The sequence below is a fragment of the Metarhizium album genome (assembly GCF_000804445.1).
Source record: "Metarhizium album ARSEF 1941 chromosome Unknown scaffold_1, whole genome shotgun sequence".
Lineage (NCBI taxonomy): Eukaryota > Fungi > Ascomycota > Sordariomycetes > Hypocreales > Clavicipitaceae > Metarhizium > Metarhizium album.
This window is the reverse complement of record NW_024467575.1, coordinates 3788887-3806966: the sequence shown is the minus strand read 5'-3', so window position 1 is coordinate 3806966 and position 18080 is coordinate 3788887. Positions and strand designations below refer to the sequence as shown.

At 55.5% G+C, this 18080-nt stretch overlaps 5 protein-coding genes across 5 annotated transcripts; all 5 read left to right on the top strand.

The window, feature by feature from the left end:
* Window positions 1-1452: 1452 nt before the first annotated feature.
* MAM_01096 (glutaryl-CoA dehydrogenase) lies at window positions 1453-2908 on the top strand (the record flags this gene model as incomplete). Its single annotated transcript, XM_040819895.1, has 3 exons — window positions 1453-1666; window positions 1775-2800; window positions 2862-2908. The coding sequence occupies 3 exons, from the start codon at window positions 1453-1455 to the stop codon at window positions 2906-2908; spliced, it is 1287 nt and encodes a 428-aa protein (XP_040683160.1).
* A 1588-nt stretch (window positions 2909-4496) lies between these two features.
* MAM_01095 (Ubiquitin-conjugating enzyme/RWD-like protein) lies at window positions 4497-5650 on the top strand (the record flags this gene model as incomplete). Its single annotated transcript, XM_040819894.1, has 5 exons — window positions 4497-4540; window positions 4847-4892; window positions 5048-5077; window positions 5246-5429; window positions 5511-5650. The coding sequence occupies 5 exons, from the start codon at window positions 4497-4499 to the stop codon at window positions 5648-5650; spliced, it is 444 nt and encodes a 147-aa protein (XP_040683159.1).
* Window positions 5651-8318: 2668 nt separating this feature from the next.
* Window positions 8319-10246, top strand: MAM_01094 (NADPH oxidase; the record flags this gene model as incomplete). Its single annotated transcript, XM_040819893.1, has 3 exons — window positions 8319-8503; window positions 8626-10140; window positions 10213-10246. The coding sequence occupies 3 exons, from the start codon at window positions 8319-8321 to the stop codon at window positions 10244-10246; spliced, it is 1734 nt and encodes a 577-aa protein (XP_040683158.1).
* A 2850-nt stretch (window positions 10247-13096) lies between these two features.
* Window positions 13097-14557, top strand: MAM_01093 (uncharacterized protein; the record flags this gene model as incomplete). The annotated part of the gene is made up of 1 exon (XM_040819892.1): window positions 13097-14557. The coding sequence occupies one exon, from the start codon at window positions 13097-13099 to the stop codon at window positions 14555-14557; it is 1461 nt and encodes a 486-aa protein (XP_040683157.1).
* Window positions 14558-15491: 934 nt separating this feature from the next.
* Window positions 15492-17448, top strand: MAM_01092 (Major facilitator superfamily domain, general substrate transporter; the record flags this gene model as incomplete). Its single annotated transcript, XM_040819891.1, has 5 exons — window positions 15492-15769; window positions 15842-16533; window positions 16629-16918; window positions 17033-17130; window positions 17232-17448. 5 exons carry the CDS (start codon window positions 15492-15494, stop codon window positions 17446-17448), a joined length of 1575 nt encoding a protein of 524 aa, XP_040683156.1.
* Window positions 17449-18080: the final 632 nt, after the last annotated feature.

Below are 18080 nucleotides of genomic sequence, written 5' to 3'. Positions count from 1 at the left end.
TCAGCTGCCATGACGAGGTGAGCCCTTCAGACTCCACCCCATGATGCGCGCTTTCGAGCTTGTACAGCCAGCTAGCTACATTGACACAAGCTGATCCATGTCAAAGTTCGAGCCAACATGATATGTCCTTATCGACTAGTATCAACGCAGACGAGGTTCGAGCTACGTCGCTTCAAATTCCCAAGGCCTCACGGGTGACAACCAACGATTCTACCAATAGCCATCTAGAGCGCAGCGTCATCTCTTGCCCCGAGTTGCGTAAATTTGCCGGCAGCGAATAGGTACGTAGGGCCACCCAGCACTTTCCCAAACGCTTTTGCAACACAGAAGTCGGAATTCGGGTGGTAATCTGTGCGTATTTAGAATGTAATGCACGGCTCCGGGAAACGAGCCACGGGCCGTCGAGTATCAAGATCCTTGCCGCTATCTAAGAGACCGCGGCGTCGCTTTGCTGTTGGGAGAAGCCTAGAATACGGATGGAGGAAACGGCAAAGTCGTCCGAACAAATACTCACCACCATTTGGCGAAGCCTCCATGTTCGGACAAGGCAAAGAACGACGACGTCGAGCGCGTGACTCTCAAGAAGCCTGCAGCTCGTCCGATATGGCTGGTTCATCAAATCACAGTCCACTTGGCACTGAAGCCAAAAGTTCATTGGCAGTGGCCGGCATGATGATGGCTACTGAGGAACTGGACAGGTTGAGTGAATTGGCACGGCATCATGGTGCAGGAGAATGATGGCGCGCTGGGGGTAAAAGCAGACCGGGCCGGATTCTTGTCATTCAAGTTCGCCTTGTTGCGCTCTCGGAATCAGACATAGTTCGGGTATGCCTAGAATATCATGGCTTTCATACGGAACCGAGGGCAACTGTTTCTTCCAAATTAGGAGGGTCTGGAATGTGTCATAGTATTGTTCCGCCATTATCATTCGTTATACCTGCAATATGCAGTCATTGCAGTGTATGCCATGCCACGATGTCCAAGACGATGAGCCGAGAGCCAAGTCCTATTCAAGGGAGGGTGCCCGCTCAGAGCAGAGAGAGCGCCACGATTCTGGGGCTGTTCTAGCTAAGTCCGCCTCGTAATACTAATAGTATCCCTCATTTCCCTAGGTCATATGACTCAGTCCACTTTTCCCCTCAACAGCCCCGAGGTGCGGCGGAGGTGCGCGTGGTGTCCTCCACGGGTTCCGTCGGCGGAAGGAGTGGGTTCTGGCAAGGGTGAAACCGGCGCCGGATGCCAGCGATATCGCATAGCTAACTTGAAGCTGCCAGACTGACTTCGACGCTGGCGTCCAATAGGTCAACTGGCTCTGACAAAACAAAACGCTCCTCCTACCACACGCCTGCAATCCCCGGTCTCGTCTCCTACATGACGCACCTTTAACACATAACAACGGTAATCCACATAACTATTACCTTCCCTGTTGTGTGATTTATTTCCACCTCCAAAATGCTCCGTCACAGCCTGCAAGCAGTGGCAAGAAGCACAACGTCTGCTTCATGGCGGCCAATGGCTGTCAGAAGCTTTGCCTCGGCGTCAAAGCCTCCAACCTTTGACTGGGAAGACCCACTCGCGTCTAAGAACCTCCTGACCGAAGAGGAACTCGCAATTGCAGAGACGGCCGAGAGATACTGCCAAGAGCGTATGATGCCCAGAGTCTTGCGTATGTTGTCTCCTATCCTGAGGCTTGTTACAGCAGTGATGCATTTCACGCCCGACCCGTCTCCATCCCACAAGTCCGGCAGCCGCCGTTGCTAATATCAAACTTTAGAGGCCTACCGTGATGAGCACTACGACCCCAAGATCCTTCAAGAAATGGGTGAGCTGGGTCTGCTCGGTGCCAATATCGACGGCTATGGTTGCGCAGGTGTGTCATCAGTTGCTGGCGGCATGATCACGCGCGCTGTGGAGCGCGTTGATAGTGGCTATCGATCCGGCATGTCTGTGCAGTCGTCACTCGTTATGGGGGGGATCTACGAATTCGGCACTGAGGAGCAGAAGCAGAGGTTTCTTCCTGACATGGCCAAGGGCAAGCTGCTCGGTGCGTTTGGTCTCACGGAGCCCAACCACGGCAGTGACCCCGGCAGTATGGAGAGTATCGCCAAGCCTCACCCTAGCAAGAAAGGATACTTCTCCCTCAGTGGAGCCAAGACCTGGATCACAAATAGCCCCGTCGCCGACGTCCTTTTGGTATGGGCAAAGCTTCAGGAGACGGGCAAGATTCGCGGCTTCTTGGTCGAGAGAAAGGACTGCCCTCATGGCAGCTTGTCCACCCCCGCCATCAAGAACAAGAACGGCCTGCGTGCTTCCATAACTGGTATGATCCAGTTGGACGAATGCCCCGTGTCCGAAGCCAATATGTTTCCCGGTGTTGAGGGTCTCGGGGGACCTTTCAGCTGCCTCAACAGCGCCAGATATGGTATTTCTATGGGTGTCATGGGTGCCTTGGAAGACTGCATTGCCCGGGCAAGAGCCTATGCTCTGGAGCGCAAGCAGTTCAAAGGCAACCCTTTGGCCAAGTACCAGCTCATCCAGAAGAAGCTGGCGGACGCTGCCACCGACGCCGCCTATGGCACCCTGGCTGCTATCCAGGTCGGCCGCCTCAAGGACGAGGGCAAGGCAACGCCCGAGATGATCAGCATGGTCAAGAGACAGAATTGCGATGCCGCCCTGCGCAATGCTAGAATTCTGCAGGAGGTTTTCGGTGGCAATGCGGTGAGCGATGAGTATCAAATTGGCCGCCACGTAGCCAACCTATTTGTTACGCAGACATATGAGGGACAGAGCGATATTCACAGTATGTTATTGTTTACCCTTGACTAGCTTTTGATTCTTCTTTGCTGACAGAAATTCTCTAGGCCTTATCTTGGGACGAGCAATCACTGGTCTTCAGGCATTTGTTTAAGCAATACTAGACGTGGCGAGAAGGAGTGGGTGAGATTTGTTGTCATGTTTTTTAGGTACCTGGGTTCTTAGACGTCAGTGCATCAAGTGAAAAAAAGCGCAAAGGAAGTCAATCGGCAGCTTCGCAAGGATTTCGTCCATCTCCATCATCCCCCCCATGACTGCTTGAGGTTAAGATGCTTGTTGTTAAGCCGTTGCAGCCGGTCTCATGTTCCATAACGTTGTCATTGCCGATTCGCCGGACCCACCGAGCCGATCATGCCATCGGAGTTGGCCTGGCCTCGAACACGTTGCCACGCGACACCATATCGCAAGAAGCACCAAGCTCAGAGGGATATGATGAATATTGGGAGGCATGGATGCACGGTGGACTGTGAATTGCTCAGATAATGGCCGTGTTTTACTTGACATTCTTGAGACTGTAAATATCGGGGGGCTGATGATTCTTGACGCATTCTCAAGGGGCCTTCAGAGAATAATACACGGTGCCCGGGGAAGATGGGGTTCACTCGGGCTATCCTAGCCTAGCTCTAGGGTCAGCGCACGATGTCCCCGAAACAGCGGCACCAATGGGTTGCAAATAAGGCCAGGGCGACATTCAAATTGCCCAGGTCTCACGGCCATGTTACAGACGCCACAATCACGGAGAACCGTCAAGTGTGTGTTGGTGGTGGGTGGTTGGTGGCCTCGGTACAGACGAGGACTGGCGCCACGAGTCAAGATCAAAATGCTAACCGGAAAAGGTGGCGATGCCGACTGGGTGCTCGTATGTGTACCGGCGGCAAGTTGGACGACGGCACACGTTCAGGGCGGCAAAAACTTCTCGAATCAAGACTGCTGACAATTCTGACGTGTGGCGTGTTGTTTGTGAGAAGAGCGAGGAAGGTTTGATTGATTGAGCGACTGAATCTGTTGTTCCGTTGTGTGATTGGTACCCACTTGCTCGGGCAGCCTCACCACCATTGGCCCCTTCCATGTCCCGTGCCCCAAGACCAGCGCGCTTGAGTTTGCGCAGGGGGACGAACGTGCTGGCTCGGAGGTGTGTTGTCTCTGTCCAGTCTGTCGTACATCCGCCGTATCGCCAGCCCAAGGAGAGGAGAGGGGCCCAAGTGCCCGGCACGGTGCTGGCTCAATGTTTGCTGGTGCTGGTGCCAGGCTGGCACTGGGCCGACTACTCCGGTTGCTGCTTCTAATCTTCCACCTCACTGATCGACCCCTGTGCATTTCTCTTTCCTTCCATACACCACCACAAAACTACCTACCTAGGTACCCAATCCAACCATTTTCTGACGACTGATTTCTTCATACGAAGACAACCTTTCCTGTCTACCAGATTCTCACCCACCAGCATCACCGCTCGACATCGACTGCCGCCCGCTGTTTCTCGGCATCGTAACGACTGCTTTGGTACATTACCCCGCCGAGTTGTTCTGCTGAAGTGCGTCATCCTGCCTTGCTTGCTTTCGCCTCCTCCTCCCGCCCGTCCCGCGATTTTCTCGTCCCTTTTCCCCAACTAACCCGAACTTTCTCCAGCACCTGCATCAACCAGCGATCTACGCTTTCACACCACTCTTCACAACTCTTTAGCCATGGCTCTTAAGCGCATCAACAAGGAGCTGACTGATCTCGGCCGGTAAATATTTGCCCTCTTTTCTACCTTGCTCGCCTTCCCCCTCTAGCCTCGAGGGATTGACGGCCCGCCTCTCCTTTTGGACCCGATCTTGTGAGGTGGGGCATATCTGTGAGCGGGGCAGCATTCGACCAAGTTGTCGTAATACATATCAATACCTGACGCTCGCGATCGCCTCAGTGGCCTCTGAGGAATGGAGATGCCGCCCGGTTCTCTCGAGTTTGACTGGAGTGATTAAATCTTCATGGTTGCCGCAGCCCTTGCACGGAGCGGCAAGGCCAGTTCTGATTGCTGACTTCCTTTCTGTAGTGATCCGCCGTCATCTTGCTCTGCCGGCCCTGTTGGCGAAGACCTGGTATGTGTGAATCAAGGGCCCCCTTTCCTGTCTCGTATGATTGATAATCTGGCTCGTCCTCAAAAAATAAATATACTGGAGCTAGTCGCCTCTGAAGATGCGACCAGGTGTTTTGAGACTTGTAACAGAGGACTAAACTACTAACCACTTGATAGTTCCACTGGCAAGCTACAATCATGGGACCTGTGAGTAGAAAAACGAGCAAATATAAGGCTTCGACTTTTTCGGGGGCATCAAGCGACAGTGAGGGGACATATGTGTGTCCCAGACGAACATCGTTTTGATATGCACCACTAGAGACCTCAGTTTTGCTTTGCCCTGTTTGCATGTACAATACTCACCAAATTTGATAGGGCGACTCACCATACTCGGGCGGTGTCTTCTTCCTTGCTATTCATTTTCCCACCGATTACCCCTTCAAGCCGCCGAAGGTTAACTTCACCACTCGTATCTATCACCCCAACATCAACTCTAATGGCAGCATCTGTTTGGATATTCTGCGAGACCAGTGGAGTCCTGCTCTTACCATCTCCAAAGGTATGTTTATCCATGACTCCGGTTTTTTCTGGTCTACCACAACTCGAAAACCAAGCCGGTTACTGACATTTTCATGAATAGTGCTTCTCTCCATCTGCTCCATGCTGACGGACCCCAACCCCGACGATCCTCTTGTGCCCGAGATTGCTCACGTATACAAGACCGATCGACCCCGATACGAGGCTACGGCCAGGGAGTGGACCCGCAAGTATGCGATTTAGGATCTGACGATCAAGACCCTAATTCAGGCCACGATGTTCAGAGGACAAGGGAAGCGCGACGTCTTTCTCTTTTGCACGATAACCAGGGAGGAGGAATTTTCCAGACAAGGTCGCTTCACAGGCCGTAGTGAGATGTGAAGCCGATCATATGCGGCACGACTGAGGAGCCCTCGTCTCGGCGCACATGCAGTCGAACCGTATCTGACGAGACAAGAGGGTGAGAATTTGTCGTTCAGAGGGGTTGCAAGACAAACTGGACAGAACAGATCAGCTACTAAAGGGATATCATGCGGCTGGGCTTTTTGTTTTCCTTCTGCTGCATCATTGACGTGTTTTTTAATGGCATTTTCTGCTGAGCAGCGCATTATAGGATGTCTCTCTTTCACGCCTTGTGCCTCTTTTGCGATATCTGCATCATGTGACTGAAGCGACGTGCTGGATTCGGTTCCATGGAGGGATGGGGGCCTCTCATGTCTGTCATGTCACAAGGCACCATTCACGTATTCCCGCTGCTACTCAACAGAATTGAGCAGCTCAGCTTTCGTTTTGCGGCATCGACGACTATTAATCGGCATGAGTCGACCCAAGCATCGCGCCAATTACCATATTCAGTCAGTCAAAGTGCGTGCCCTCGAGGTCAACCATGCAACGTGCGCAGACATGCTCGACCGTTCGATGGGATGCTTTCCCGCATGGTAGGGTTATATTTTCCCCCAAGAGCAAGAAAAACGTGCCCGGAAGTCTGGCATATGTCACGGACATCTGCTCATCCGCCGCGGTGACGGAGGGAGTTTTGATGGCCTCAGATGTCCCGACAAGCCGCATCATGATGGATCCAACCCACCCAGGTCGACAAGGCAGGAGGCAAGGCATTGTCAGTCGTCATCAGCTGATTGTGACGACATTTCGTCGCAGCCGCTCCGTACTACTACCGCATACATGATACAGTTGGGTCTAAACACGCCCTGCAGATTGCGAGCATGCAGTACGGAGTACTACGGTCGCTGATGGTGTCAAGATGTGTTTCGGGGGTTGGTTGATATGTCCACAGCTTCCTGCTATTACACTGTAGGCCGGTGAAGAAGCAGCCATGGCACGACCACGGCGGAGGGCTTGCAGTTGACGGGGGGCCTGAACCAGAGTGACTGGCAGTACGTGACAGGTCGTGTCACGGTACGTTTCACCACGGCAGGTTTGACACGGGACGAATTCAAGCGGCTTACTCCCTTGGGCACGGCATCAAACGTCGAGGACTCCTCTTGATACTGACCTGGCGGTTTTGAACATTTGATGGGTAGTAAATAGTACATACCATGCGGCTGCAGATTTGTGGACGCGGCGGCGCCGTCGTCGTTTGGGCATTGGGCCACAAGTCAGTTTCCAAGTCTTGGATGAAACGGGCACTGAGGCGGGGGAAGGGAGCGGGGAGTAGGGAGTAGGGAGTAGGTACCTAGGTACTGGGTAAGTACTGGTACGTACGGCGGTGGCGGTGGTACCGAACCGAATGCTGGTTGCACGTGCGCTCTTATTGGTTCAACGCCGGCAGTGTCTGTGCGTCAAGTAAGTTCCAGGCCATCCGGAGAGCGCGACGCCAGGACAGTCGGTCAGTTCATTGACATTGACGCTGGAGATGGAGATGAAGGCGGGCTATGCTATGCTTGAGATGCCGTTCCTACCAAAGGCCAGGTAGTTCCAGTTCTGCACCATCTGAAGTTTGAACTATTATTAACTTGTTACTACTCAAGTAGCCAGCAAGCTGGTTCGTCGCAGGTTGAGCGTCCTGAATGACAGCCCCTGAAACTGGCGCATAGACCCAACGCCCGAGTGGGCTGCGGCCGGTTCGGAAGAGCGTGAGCGTCCAATCACCTGCGGGGACATTCCTGAACCTTGGCTCACCGGACTTTTGGAGTCGTGTGCTCGGCCTCCTTCCTTTGAGTCCGTACGTATATGATTCATTGATGAGTATGGATGGGGCTGCTGCCATCGTCTTGCTGGCGTCGGTATTTTTTTTCTTTTTCTTTTTGGCAGAACTCGGCGCGTTCCCCCCTGGCAACGTTGGCTTCTGCCATTCTCATCATCGTGACAGATTTATTGGATCGGCAAGACTTTACGAGCGAGAGTTGAACCGCTCACTGGTTGGTATGATGTCCATTTGGCCGTGTTTCAAGCATATCCCTGCCGGGTCCCAGACGCCCAGTTCCGCAATCCCATTTATGATTTATGGCAAGATGCCTGCACTCTGCCCCTCTCCTTTCCCCTTCGCTGCCCTCTCAGCCAATTTTATTCCCGGCCTCAGGCAGGCTAGGCAGCCAGTTACCGTAAGGAGCGACTAACATGACCGTTCAGACATGACATTCGTCAGTGAGCGAGGAATACCTTGTCACTTGATCACTTGCTGCTCGTCCTTGCAGGCTCGTCGCGACCAGGTTCGGATTTCTTTTCTTTCGGAACTTTTCACATCTATTTCGGCAGGCTCTGAAGTGTATTGCGCCAAACACCCGCCGTGTGCAATATCTCTGTTGGGATATATGGAGGCTGGTTGTGTAGCCCGAAACATTGCCGAGTTTCGATCGGTGTCGTCTATTGCATCTGACCCGAAAGAAGCTGCAAACTCGTCGACCACTGGAAGTTTGGGAAGTCGCGAACAAAGAATACGGGGGCGGCTGCGATGAGCTATTACTCCGACTTCTGGGACCGGCGGTCTTCGAAGCGGTCGGAGCGGTCGGAGCGGTCGAGATGGACTCCCTTGACGAGGATGTTGCTCTCAGGCGAGATGACGCAGGAGAAGCAGCAGGACCTATCAACGAGAGAAAAGTTTGATCGTTGGATGATCAACGAGGGTTACAGACGAGTGTAAGTATGAGTGGCAAAGTGAGGGACACCAAGAAGAGATGGAGAGGCAGGTCCTCGATGGGGAATATGTAAAGGCCGTCGTCACGGCCGGCGTGGGATATATCACTAACAGACATTGCCAGATTTGTCTTCGTCTTCATGTTCACGCACGCTCTCATATTCGCACTCGCCTCGGTCCACTACGCCATGAAGGACAGCTTGCAGGGCGCCAGAGATATCTTTGGTTTCACCTTCGTCATCGCGCGTGCGTCCGCCGTCGTTTTACATGTCGACGTCGGCATCATCCTCTTCCCGGTCTGTCGGACACTGATTTCGCTCATGCGCCAGACTCCTCTCAATGGAATTATTCAATTCGACAAGAACATCACATTTCACATCACCACAGCGTGGTCTATTGTCTTCTTTTCGTGGGTGCATACGATAGCGCACTGGAACAACTTTGCCCAGGTTGCGGCCAAGAACAAGCTGGGTGTGTATGGATGGCTTCTGGCCAACTTTGCGTCCGGACCCGGCTGGACGGGTTACGTGATGCTTATTGCTTTGATGGGCATGGTTGTCACGTCGATGGAGAAACCCCGGAGAGCAAACTATGAGCGTTTCTGGTACACTCACCACATGTTCATCATCTTCTTCTTGTTCTGGTCCCTGCACGGTGCTTTCTGCATGATTCAACCGGACGTGGCTCCCTTTTGCACCAGCATCGGCGCCTCGGCCATTGGCGTGTTTTGGCAATATTGGATGTACTCTGGCTTCGTCTACTTGGCGGAACGCATCGCTCGCGAGGTACGCGGTCGGCACAAGACGTACATCTCAAAGGTCATACAGCACCCAAGTCAAGTGTGTGAGATCCAAATCAAGAAGCAGAACACAAAAACTCGTCCCGGCCAGTACATTTTCTTCTGCTGCCCTGCCGTATCGCTCTGGCAGTATCACCCGTTCACGCTCACCAGTGCTCCCGAGGAGGACTACATTTCAATCCATATGAGATGCCAGGGTGATTTCACCATGGCAGTCTCCAAGGCTCTCGGCTGTGAATGGGACAACAAGGCCGACACAAGCAAGGTCGTGGGCGGTGACATGGACCGAAACGGCGTTGACCCTGCTCTGCAAAGGCTCTTGCCACGAGTCTACATTGATGGACCATTTGGATCAGCCTCGGAGGATGTTTTCAAATACGAAGTATCTATTCTCGTTGGTGCCGGTATCGGCGTCACGCCCTTTGCTTCCATCCTCAAGTCCATCTGGTACCGAATGAACTACCCACAGAAGAAGACTCGTTTATCCAAGGTGTACTTTTTTTGGATTTGTCGCGACTTTGGCTCCTTCGAGTGGTTCCGGTCACTGCTCCTGGCCGTGGAAGCTCAAGATGTCGAGCACCGCATTGAAATCCACACATATTTGACTGCCAAGATCAAGGCCGATGACGCCACCAACATTATGATCAACGATGTCAACGCCGACAAGGACACCATCACAGGTCTGAAAAGTCCGACAAACTTTGGGCGACCAAACTGGGACATGATCTTCCGTAGCATCCGGAAACTGCACAGTCCTGGGGAAGCTGGAGTCTTTTTCTGCGGTCCGAAGCTTCTGGGCAGTGCCCTGCACGTATACTGCAACAAGTATACCGAACCGGGGTATGTTGAACGTTGCCCCCTTTTTTCATTGCGCTGATATTGATTGGGCTCTGCTAACTGACCCCTGGACAGGTTCTCATTTGTTTGGGGAAAAGAAAATTTCTAGCGGCGATATTAAGCATCCGTTCCTCGTCTATACCCGCACGTTTGCAAGCTCATGGGTCCGTCCTTTGAAGCATTCGATGCCTGTTGGTTAGTTATTTCGAAATTGAAATTGAATAGTGTAGGATATATTGGGGAAAGTCGTTTACACTGGTTGTTGAGAATACATTGGCCGCGGTGGCGCTGCGCCTGCGACGCCGAACTCGACTGGAGAGGAGGATTGCGCGAGACCGGCCGAGGGACATTGGTCTATGTTGTCTTGACACATTCAGGGCAATCTCGGCGGGCGCATGCAGAAGACGACAATATTCAAAGGGACAAAGTTACTTTACGCGCCTGTAATGAACCCGGGAGGACGTGTTGCATCCGGCGGATCCTGGGCTCGATACATATCTGCCCAGGCAGGGAGGGTATGCAGGCGCGGCCTCGCTGTCTGGCCGCATCATTTGCGGTTCAACTGTCGTCGAGGTCGGCGCCAGGCCAGGCTGGTTGGCCTCTGCAGCCAATCAGGCACGGTTCAGCCAGATACGACGAGCAGCGGTGCGTTGTCGTGGTTCGGTGAATCTGCATTAACAAGTCGTCGTACGTCTGGGCAGGGGTCTCCGGCGTCGAGGCTGGGAGGCTGGGGCAGTGCAAGGCGGCGCCACGATATAAGAATAGAAGTCTTCATGCAGGCCATGGAAAGCAAGGCTCTGGTGTGGCCGGCACCGTCGTCTGCTTGTGCTATGCCTGTGCGAGTCGTGGAGAGGTGGGCAGGCAAGTTTGGATCTCGATTCTCAGGCGGGCAGAAGACATCAGGCGCCACATAGAACTCGGTGCTCCGTACATGACCTGACAGTTATATATAACCGTAATTTAATTAGCCTTGCGTTCAAATGCAAATGCTGCCGGCCGGCATACTTCCTACCGCGAGAGACGCGGCTGCCCAAGCGCGCTTGTACGTTGGTGCATACGTGCTCACCCTACGTATTTGCACGTCCGATTTAGGTGTTTGGGACCAACGTCAATCAAGCAGATCAGGCAGGAGAAGGAGCTCGACCTGGTCTGCCGGGTTCGCAGATCCCGCGCACCCCTTGCCCGTCGTCACCTTTGCGAACCCAAGTCATCCGGCCTTGGCAGGCAGGGCAAAACCTCGTACAGAGCAGTACTAGCACCAGAGCTACGTGGTATCGCTGGAGAGGCTTTTTTAGCTACGGGCCATGGCTGCTTGCGCCACGGCCACGGCCCACAAGGGTCGGTCTGTCAGTCAGTCGTGGGGTTGGCGATGCCATGTTTTTGAGCCGTGGACGGCGTCCGGGTTTTCGGTGAATTTCTCGCGCGCGTTTTGGACGGGCTCGCTTGTCTCGCGGGCAGACTCTCCGCTCCGACGACGTGGCAGCACGTCTTTATCGCGCCGTTGCATATCTGCCGGCGGCGCATGTTTCGAGCTGGTGGCGCTGCTGGCCATCCGACCAACCGCGGTCAGGTGGGCAGGCTGAGGCTGGTGGTGACTGCTGCTGCTACGTTTCGTCGTCGTCTGGCAGAGACGAACGAACGAGGTAGGGCGGGGCGAGACGCTTGGTGGGTGGATGGATGAAGGTTTGCTTTGAATCTTGATACTCTCGACTTTTGTACGGGCCTGGTAGTTGTAGCTTGTCTACGGTGTACTCAAGGTAGTTATTACGTGTTGCGTATTGCGCGCTTAAGTACCTAGGTAGGTATGGAGTGGCCGGTCGGTCGGTACTGAATGCTGCACGGGGGACTCTGTACAATCGTGGTGATTTTCACGACGCAGATGGCATCATGGCCTCACGGATGCATGACTTGGATCGCGTTTGACTGGTTTTGTTTTTTGTTGTTGCTTTGTTGGCGGGGGGGGAGGGGGAATGTGTGTGTGTGTGTTTTCCGCCTCTTCCGCAAACTCGGAAAGATGGCGCGTCCCCATGCAATGCCAATACGGAGTGCGGAGTACGTACCAGTTGAACTGCCCAGGTACGCACGGAGTACATGTACTACTTGGCTTGCCCTGCCCTTCTTTGTGTCTCCAGCACCACGCTTTTGGGGCCTTTTAATGCGCTTAGTGCCCGGGGCCAGCGCTCAGCGTGCTGACCTGCCCCGAGGCCGCTGAGGATGTGCATCGGTTGATGGCGCCAGGGCCCCGGGACCGCCATCGGGGCGCCTTGTGTCAGGTGTTTAAACTCTCTGTACTCCGTGCCCGCACCCGCACCCGCACCCGCACCCGCCCGCCCACCTGTCTGCGAGGCAGCTCGCTCTTTCTCCCTCCCATCCGTCCTTCCTTCCCCTCTGGATTCCAGACTCCGCCCTCCGTCTCGTTTTGGGCGCTCCAACGAACTTGCTAGCCATTCGGCATACAACGTCTTCTCTCTCTCCCCCTTCCCTTCCTCTCCTTTTGTTTCCCGTCTCGTATTGTCTTTTATTTCTCGACATCGCCGCAGCCGGCTTTTGCCCCTTTTTGTCTGTGTTTTATTTATGTATCATTTTACCAGTTGGGTCGCTGGCTGCAACTTGCTACCCCCAGCCCACTTTCGTTCGAACAAGGCCCCGTTCCCTGTGCCTCCCTCCTCTCCAATCGAGGGCCGCGAGGTTCGCCAAATCAAACCGGTCGATTGTGGGCGATATTGGTAGACGAAACAACTTGTTCGTCGCTCGTGGTTTCGCTCTTACTTCCAAAAGAGTCAGTTTTTTCGAGTCGGTTTGAGCATATCCGACGTCTCAACGGTCCCTCGCCCTCGACCGACGGCCCCGGCTCTGAGCCCATACAATTTTTACTCGGCTTTCGGACCCGATTCTTCTCCCGTCCCGTCCAGTTCCGTCCTGTCATCGAGCTTGAGCGGCATCCAACAGATTGCCCGGCATGCGTCTCTCATGGGGACTTGTCCTGGGTCTGGCTTTCGGCGCCGGCGCGAGTCGACTTGCTCCTCGCCAGAATGATGCGACTCCCACCGGGTCACCTCGGCCGCCGCCCACCGCAACCTCAACAAGCGGCGATAATGAAACTTCCAGCACCTCTTCCTCTTCCTCGTCCTCGTCGAAGGAGAGCAGTGACAGCACTGTCTTCGTGACTACTACCGTTACCAGTAGCGGCGCTGGTAGCATTGTCAGCGAGACAACCACTGTCACTTCTAGTTCGGTCGCAACGGTTACCGTCACGACGACAGACATTCCCACCACCACCATCACTATGAGCGATGGTGATACCTCGACCAAGACGGTCTTTGTCACATCTACGCAGACCGTCAACCTGAAGCGCAGTGTTGATGGCGTTTTGCGGCACATTGGCGAGGGACCTGCTCTTGTTGACGCCCAACCCACCACCGCTCCCTCTGGCTCTGCCACACAGGCCGCATACCTTGGAGCTGAGAGAATCCGCCTGGGGAAGCGGGCTGTTGTCACCTCTACTGTTACCGTGACCGTCGGTGGTGGAGGTGGTGCTACTACAACCGTGGTGCAGACCGTCACCAAGAATGTGAGGTCGACCACGACCAGCCTCGTTCATGTGACATCATGGATTACCGAGACGTACCAAGCCAACGCCAAGACGACCGTCACAATCACCAGCACCATTGTCACCAAACTTACTCTTGTCTCTACTGGCATGGCAACGTCAACTTCTATCCCCACGGGCAGCCCCAACCCTGCAAATTCCAACAGCGATAGTGATGGCAGCGGACTCCCCACAGCTGCCAAGGCCGGGATTGGTGTCGGGGCTGGTGTTGCTGGCCTAGCCATCGTTGGCGCTCTTCTTTGGTTCTGCACCAGACGTCGCCGCGGCCCCAAGCCTGATCCCGACGATTTGCTAGGACCTTCCTCTGAGGTGCCCGTTGGCGCTGGCGGCTCACGCCCCATGTCTCAAAGATTAACGTCCGCCCCGGGTTCCGCCCCTCACCGGAGTCCAATCCTACCAAACGTCCAGCCCGAGGGTTATCGCGGAACAGCCATGGGAGACGGCCGTGCCGGATATGCCAAGCCTGAACCGTACGGCGCGGCATATGCCCCTGCCCGGTCCGCCACCAACAGCTCGTATCCTTCTCGAAACGGCAACCTGTCTCCTGGCGACCAACTGCCGCGGCATCCTACCCCTGATACAACAACCGCGGCCTCTGTAAGCCCCCTCTCGGCCAGGGCGCAAAACGCTGAGCTGAGCAACGATGGGCCTGGTGCGAGATGGCACACGAGCGAGGCTGCCGAGATGGCCACGGGCAATGCGGCGGCCGGCAAGTGGCACAGCGACAGCGCCCATGAGATCGACAGCCATCCCGTCATGGGCCATCAGAGCGGGCCAGTGTATGAGATGCCTACCGAACACTTCAAATAGCTGCCCAGCACATGAAATTTTGTTTAGGGTCAAAACTGTAGAGGAATTCGAGGCTTGATGGGAAAGTCCTCCCCAAGGGACATGCACAGAAGACGGCCATGACATGGTGCCTGGATTGAGCGTGACGTGGGCAAAGCAACAAGGTTATATGCTGGGACGACGCATCGCAGCAGGAGGGGTATAGCTGAAGCAGATGTGGAAGACGGCGAGTGTGTCGGGTAATATTGTTGTACTCTTGTATATACCCATATATACGTATATTTATCTCTTTCCCTCTTGTTCCTCTTTTCCTCAGTCCTCGCCAACATGGGCCGCCGAACGATGGTTGGTCGACGCACGACGGGGCGATGGCGGGATGTCTGTGGACGGACTATTGTATTGTATTACCAGTGCGTACACACGGCCTGCCTGATGGACTGGATGGAGCCGTGTGATATTACGGACGGGTGGTGGTGATATGAAATTGTGGCGTGCAGTTGCATTTCAAACCCGGGCATGGGGGGTGGGGGCCAATCGACGACTAATTGTTTTCCGATGCTCCGTACCAAGACCAAGGCCGCACAAGCAGATTTTTTTATCCCGCGTCTTGTAGGTCCGGTCCGGCGGCCGGGGTGAGGTGAGGTGAGAGGTGAGAGGTGAGAGGTCTAAGGAGGAGAAAAGCAAGGCAGGCCGGTACTCGGCAGCTTTCGTTTTCCGGTCTCACAACGAGACACACGACCTCGACCTCGACCTCGACCTCGACCTCGACCACGACCACGACCACGACCACGACCCAGGACCAGGACCAGGACCGGCACCAGGACGGAGACAGCTCTTTGCGCGCGCTGCTTTGCAAGAACCGCCGCGCCAGTTCCCGTTGCCGCTCCGCCGCCTTGCACAGCGTCAAGACAAGACGAGACAAAGCAAGACGTCTCTGCTGAGCCTGCCTGCCTCGATGGGATCCACGGAAAAGCAGTCGCGGAACGAAGGTCCCAGCGACGATGGGCAGCCCGGCAGGACGGCTACGGTGGACATGGACACGGACATGGACATGGACGACTTGGTCAGCTCGAGCCGGGGTGTCGACGAGCGCAGGTTGGTCCGCAAGCTGGACCTGCACCTGATTCCGTTGATAATGGGCATCTATCTCTTTAGTTTTGTGGACAGGCACGTCTTGCTCAGTGTCCCCTTTGCCCCCTTTGCCCCCTTTGCCGTTCCCCTCTGCCATGGCCCGTGAATCCATGAATCCATGAATCCACGTGTCCACGGAGCCCTTCGCGATGGCTAACGCAAAAAGTCACACAGAGTCAACCTCGGCAACGCTCGCCTCTACGGGCTCGAGCAGGACGTCGGGCTCAGCGCATCCCAGTTCCAGGTGGCCATCTCCATCTTCTTCGTGACGTACATGCTGTTCGAGGTGCCGTCGAACCTGGTCCTCAAGCGCCTGACGCCCCGGCGCTGGATCGCCTTCATCACCGTGTCGTGGGGCCTCGTCGCCACGCTCACGGGCCTCGTCAGCTCGTACGGCAGCCTCCTCGCGTGCCGGCTGCTCCTCGGTGCCGTGGAGGCGGGCCTCTTCCCGGGGCTCAACGTCTACCTGACCTTCTTCTACACCAGGAACGAGCTCGCCCTGCGTGTGGGCTACCTGTTCGTCAGCGCCGCCGTGGCCGGTGCGCTGGGCGGCCTGCTCGCCTACGGCATCGGGCACATGGACGGCGTGCAGGGCCTCGCCGGCTGGCGGTGGATCCTGATTATCGAGGGCATCCCCAGCGTTGCCCTCGGCGTGGTGACGTACTTTGCGCTGCCCAACGATGCCGAGACGGCGTGGTTCCTGGGCCGCGCCGAGAGGGCGCTCATGGAGCTCAGGCGGCGCCGGGAGTACGGCGGCGTCGACGCCGGCGGCGGCATTGAGAAGAGGGACGTGCTGAGGGCGGTCACGGACCCGAAGGCTTGGGGCTTTTACGTTGCGCAGTTTGGGGTTGATACTATGCTCTACGGTGCGGCGGGCGTTTTCCCTCTCCTCCTCCTCCTCCTCTCTCTCTCCTTGTGTGCAAATGACGGATGTCCTGGGTGTGCTGATGGGTTCAAGCAGGCTTTTCTACCTTCTTGCCGACAATCATCCAGGCGCTCGGGACATGGACGACGGCACAGGTCCAGCTCCTTACTATACCGTGCTACTTTCTCGGCGCGGCGGTCTACATGGGCACGGCCTTCTTGTCGGACCGCGTGCAGATGAGGGGCCTGTTTTGCGTCGTCTTCGGCTCCGTCAGTGTCGTCGGATACGGCATCTTGCTGGCGGATGTGCCGACGAGTGTGCGCTATTTTGCGTGTTTCCTGGTAGCGGCCGGCTTGTATGTCGTTGTTGGGCTGCCGTTGGCGTGGGTTAGTTTTTTGTTCCTTGTCCTTGTCCTCGCTCTTCTCCTCCTGCTCTCTTCTCTTGCCCGCTCGTGCGACGCTGCACTGCACTGATCGAGAGATGGTTGCTGACCATGTTAGTTGCCAAACAACTCCCCACGGTACGGTAAGAGGGCAACTTCAACGGCTCTGCAACTTACTTTTGGCAATACAGCCGGCGTCATGTCTGCTTTCATCTAGTGAGTATTTACCTGGCGGCTTTGCCCCCCCGCCCCCTTTTTTCTCTGTTTTTGTGCGAGTGCTTGCCGGGCGTGATGTGATCATGCTGACGTTTCACAAGCCCAAAGTCGGATGCTCCGAGGTATACTCGCGGCCACGCCGTCTGCCTCAGCATGGTGGCCATGGGGACGGCCATGTACGGCTTTCTGTGGTACTGGTACTGGCGGCAGAACAGGAGGCGCAAGGCTGGCGTGATGGACGACAAGTATAGGGACAAGGGGGAGGCGGAGCTGATGGCGCTGGGTGACGATAGCCCGCGGTTTCGGTATACCATATGATGGGCGTGGCGAGCATTTCGGCGATGAAGGACGGATTGGGCCAGCGCGTCGCGACCGTTTGCTGAGCATCGCAAAGGACGCCAGCCCAGGCAGCCAGCATTTGGGTCATTCTGGAAACTGGCCGGAGCGAGGATGGCCCGGCTACTACCACATGATGCTCCCGCAGCAAAGTCAATAAAGTAACCCGTCCCGTGGCCACCGCAAAGCAAGCCCGGCTCATGTGCCGGCACGGAGACGGCTGTGCGACACGCATACCGGGCATCCGAGAGACGGCTCCGTCGCGATTGTCAGCGTGACGCAGTTTCGCAAACCCTTTGAACGGGGAATTCCAAGCTGGGAAGGAGTTTCACGACGGCCAGAGCTTGCAGAGCTTGGGTCAGTCTACTGCCTCTCCCTTTCTTCTTCCCGCGGCCAGGAATTCACGGACGGCAAGGCCACACAGCCAGCCACCCACGCGAGCAGGGGACCAGAGGACGCAGCTGCAGCCTTTGGCAAAATCGCTAGCTTGCCAGCCTCGGGCTCCGGGAATCGACACCAAATTGTCTCTGTCGGGTATTGCACGTCTCCTGCCGAGGCGTGGTATGTGGAACTGGTTCAAGGGAGGGATGGAGGAGGGAGGCAAAGAGCATACG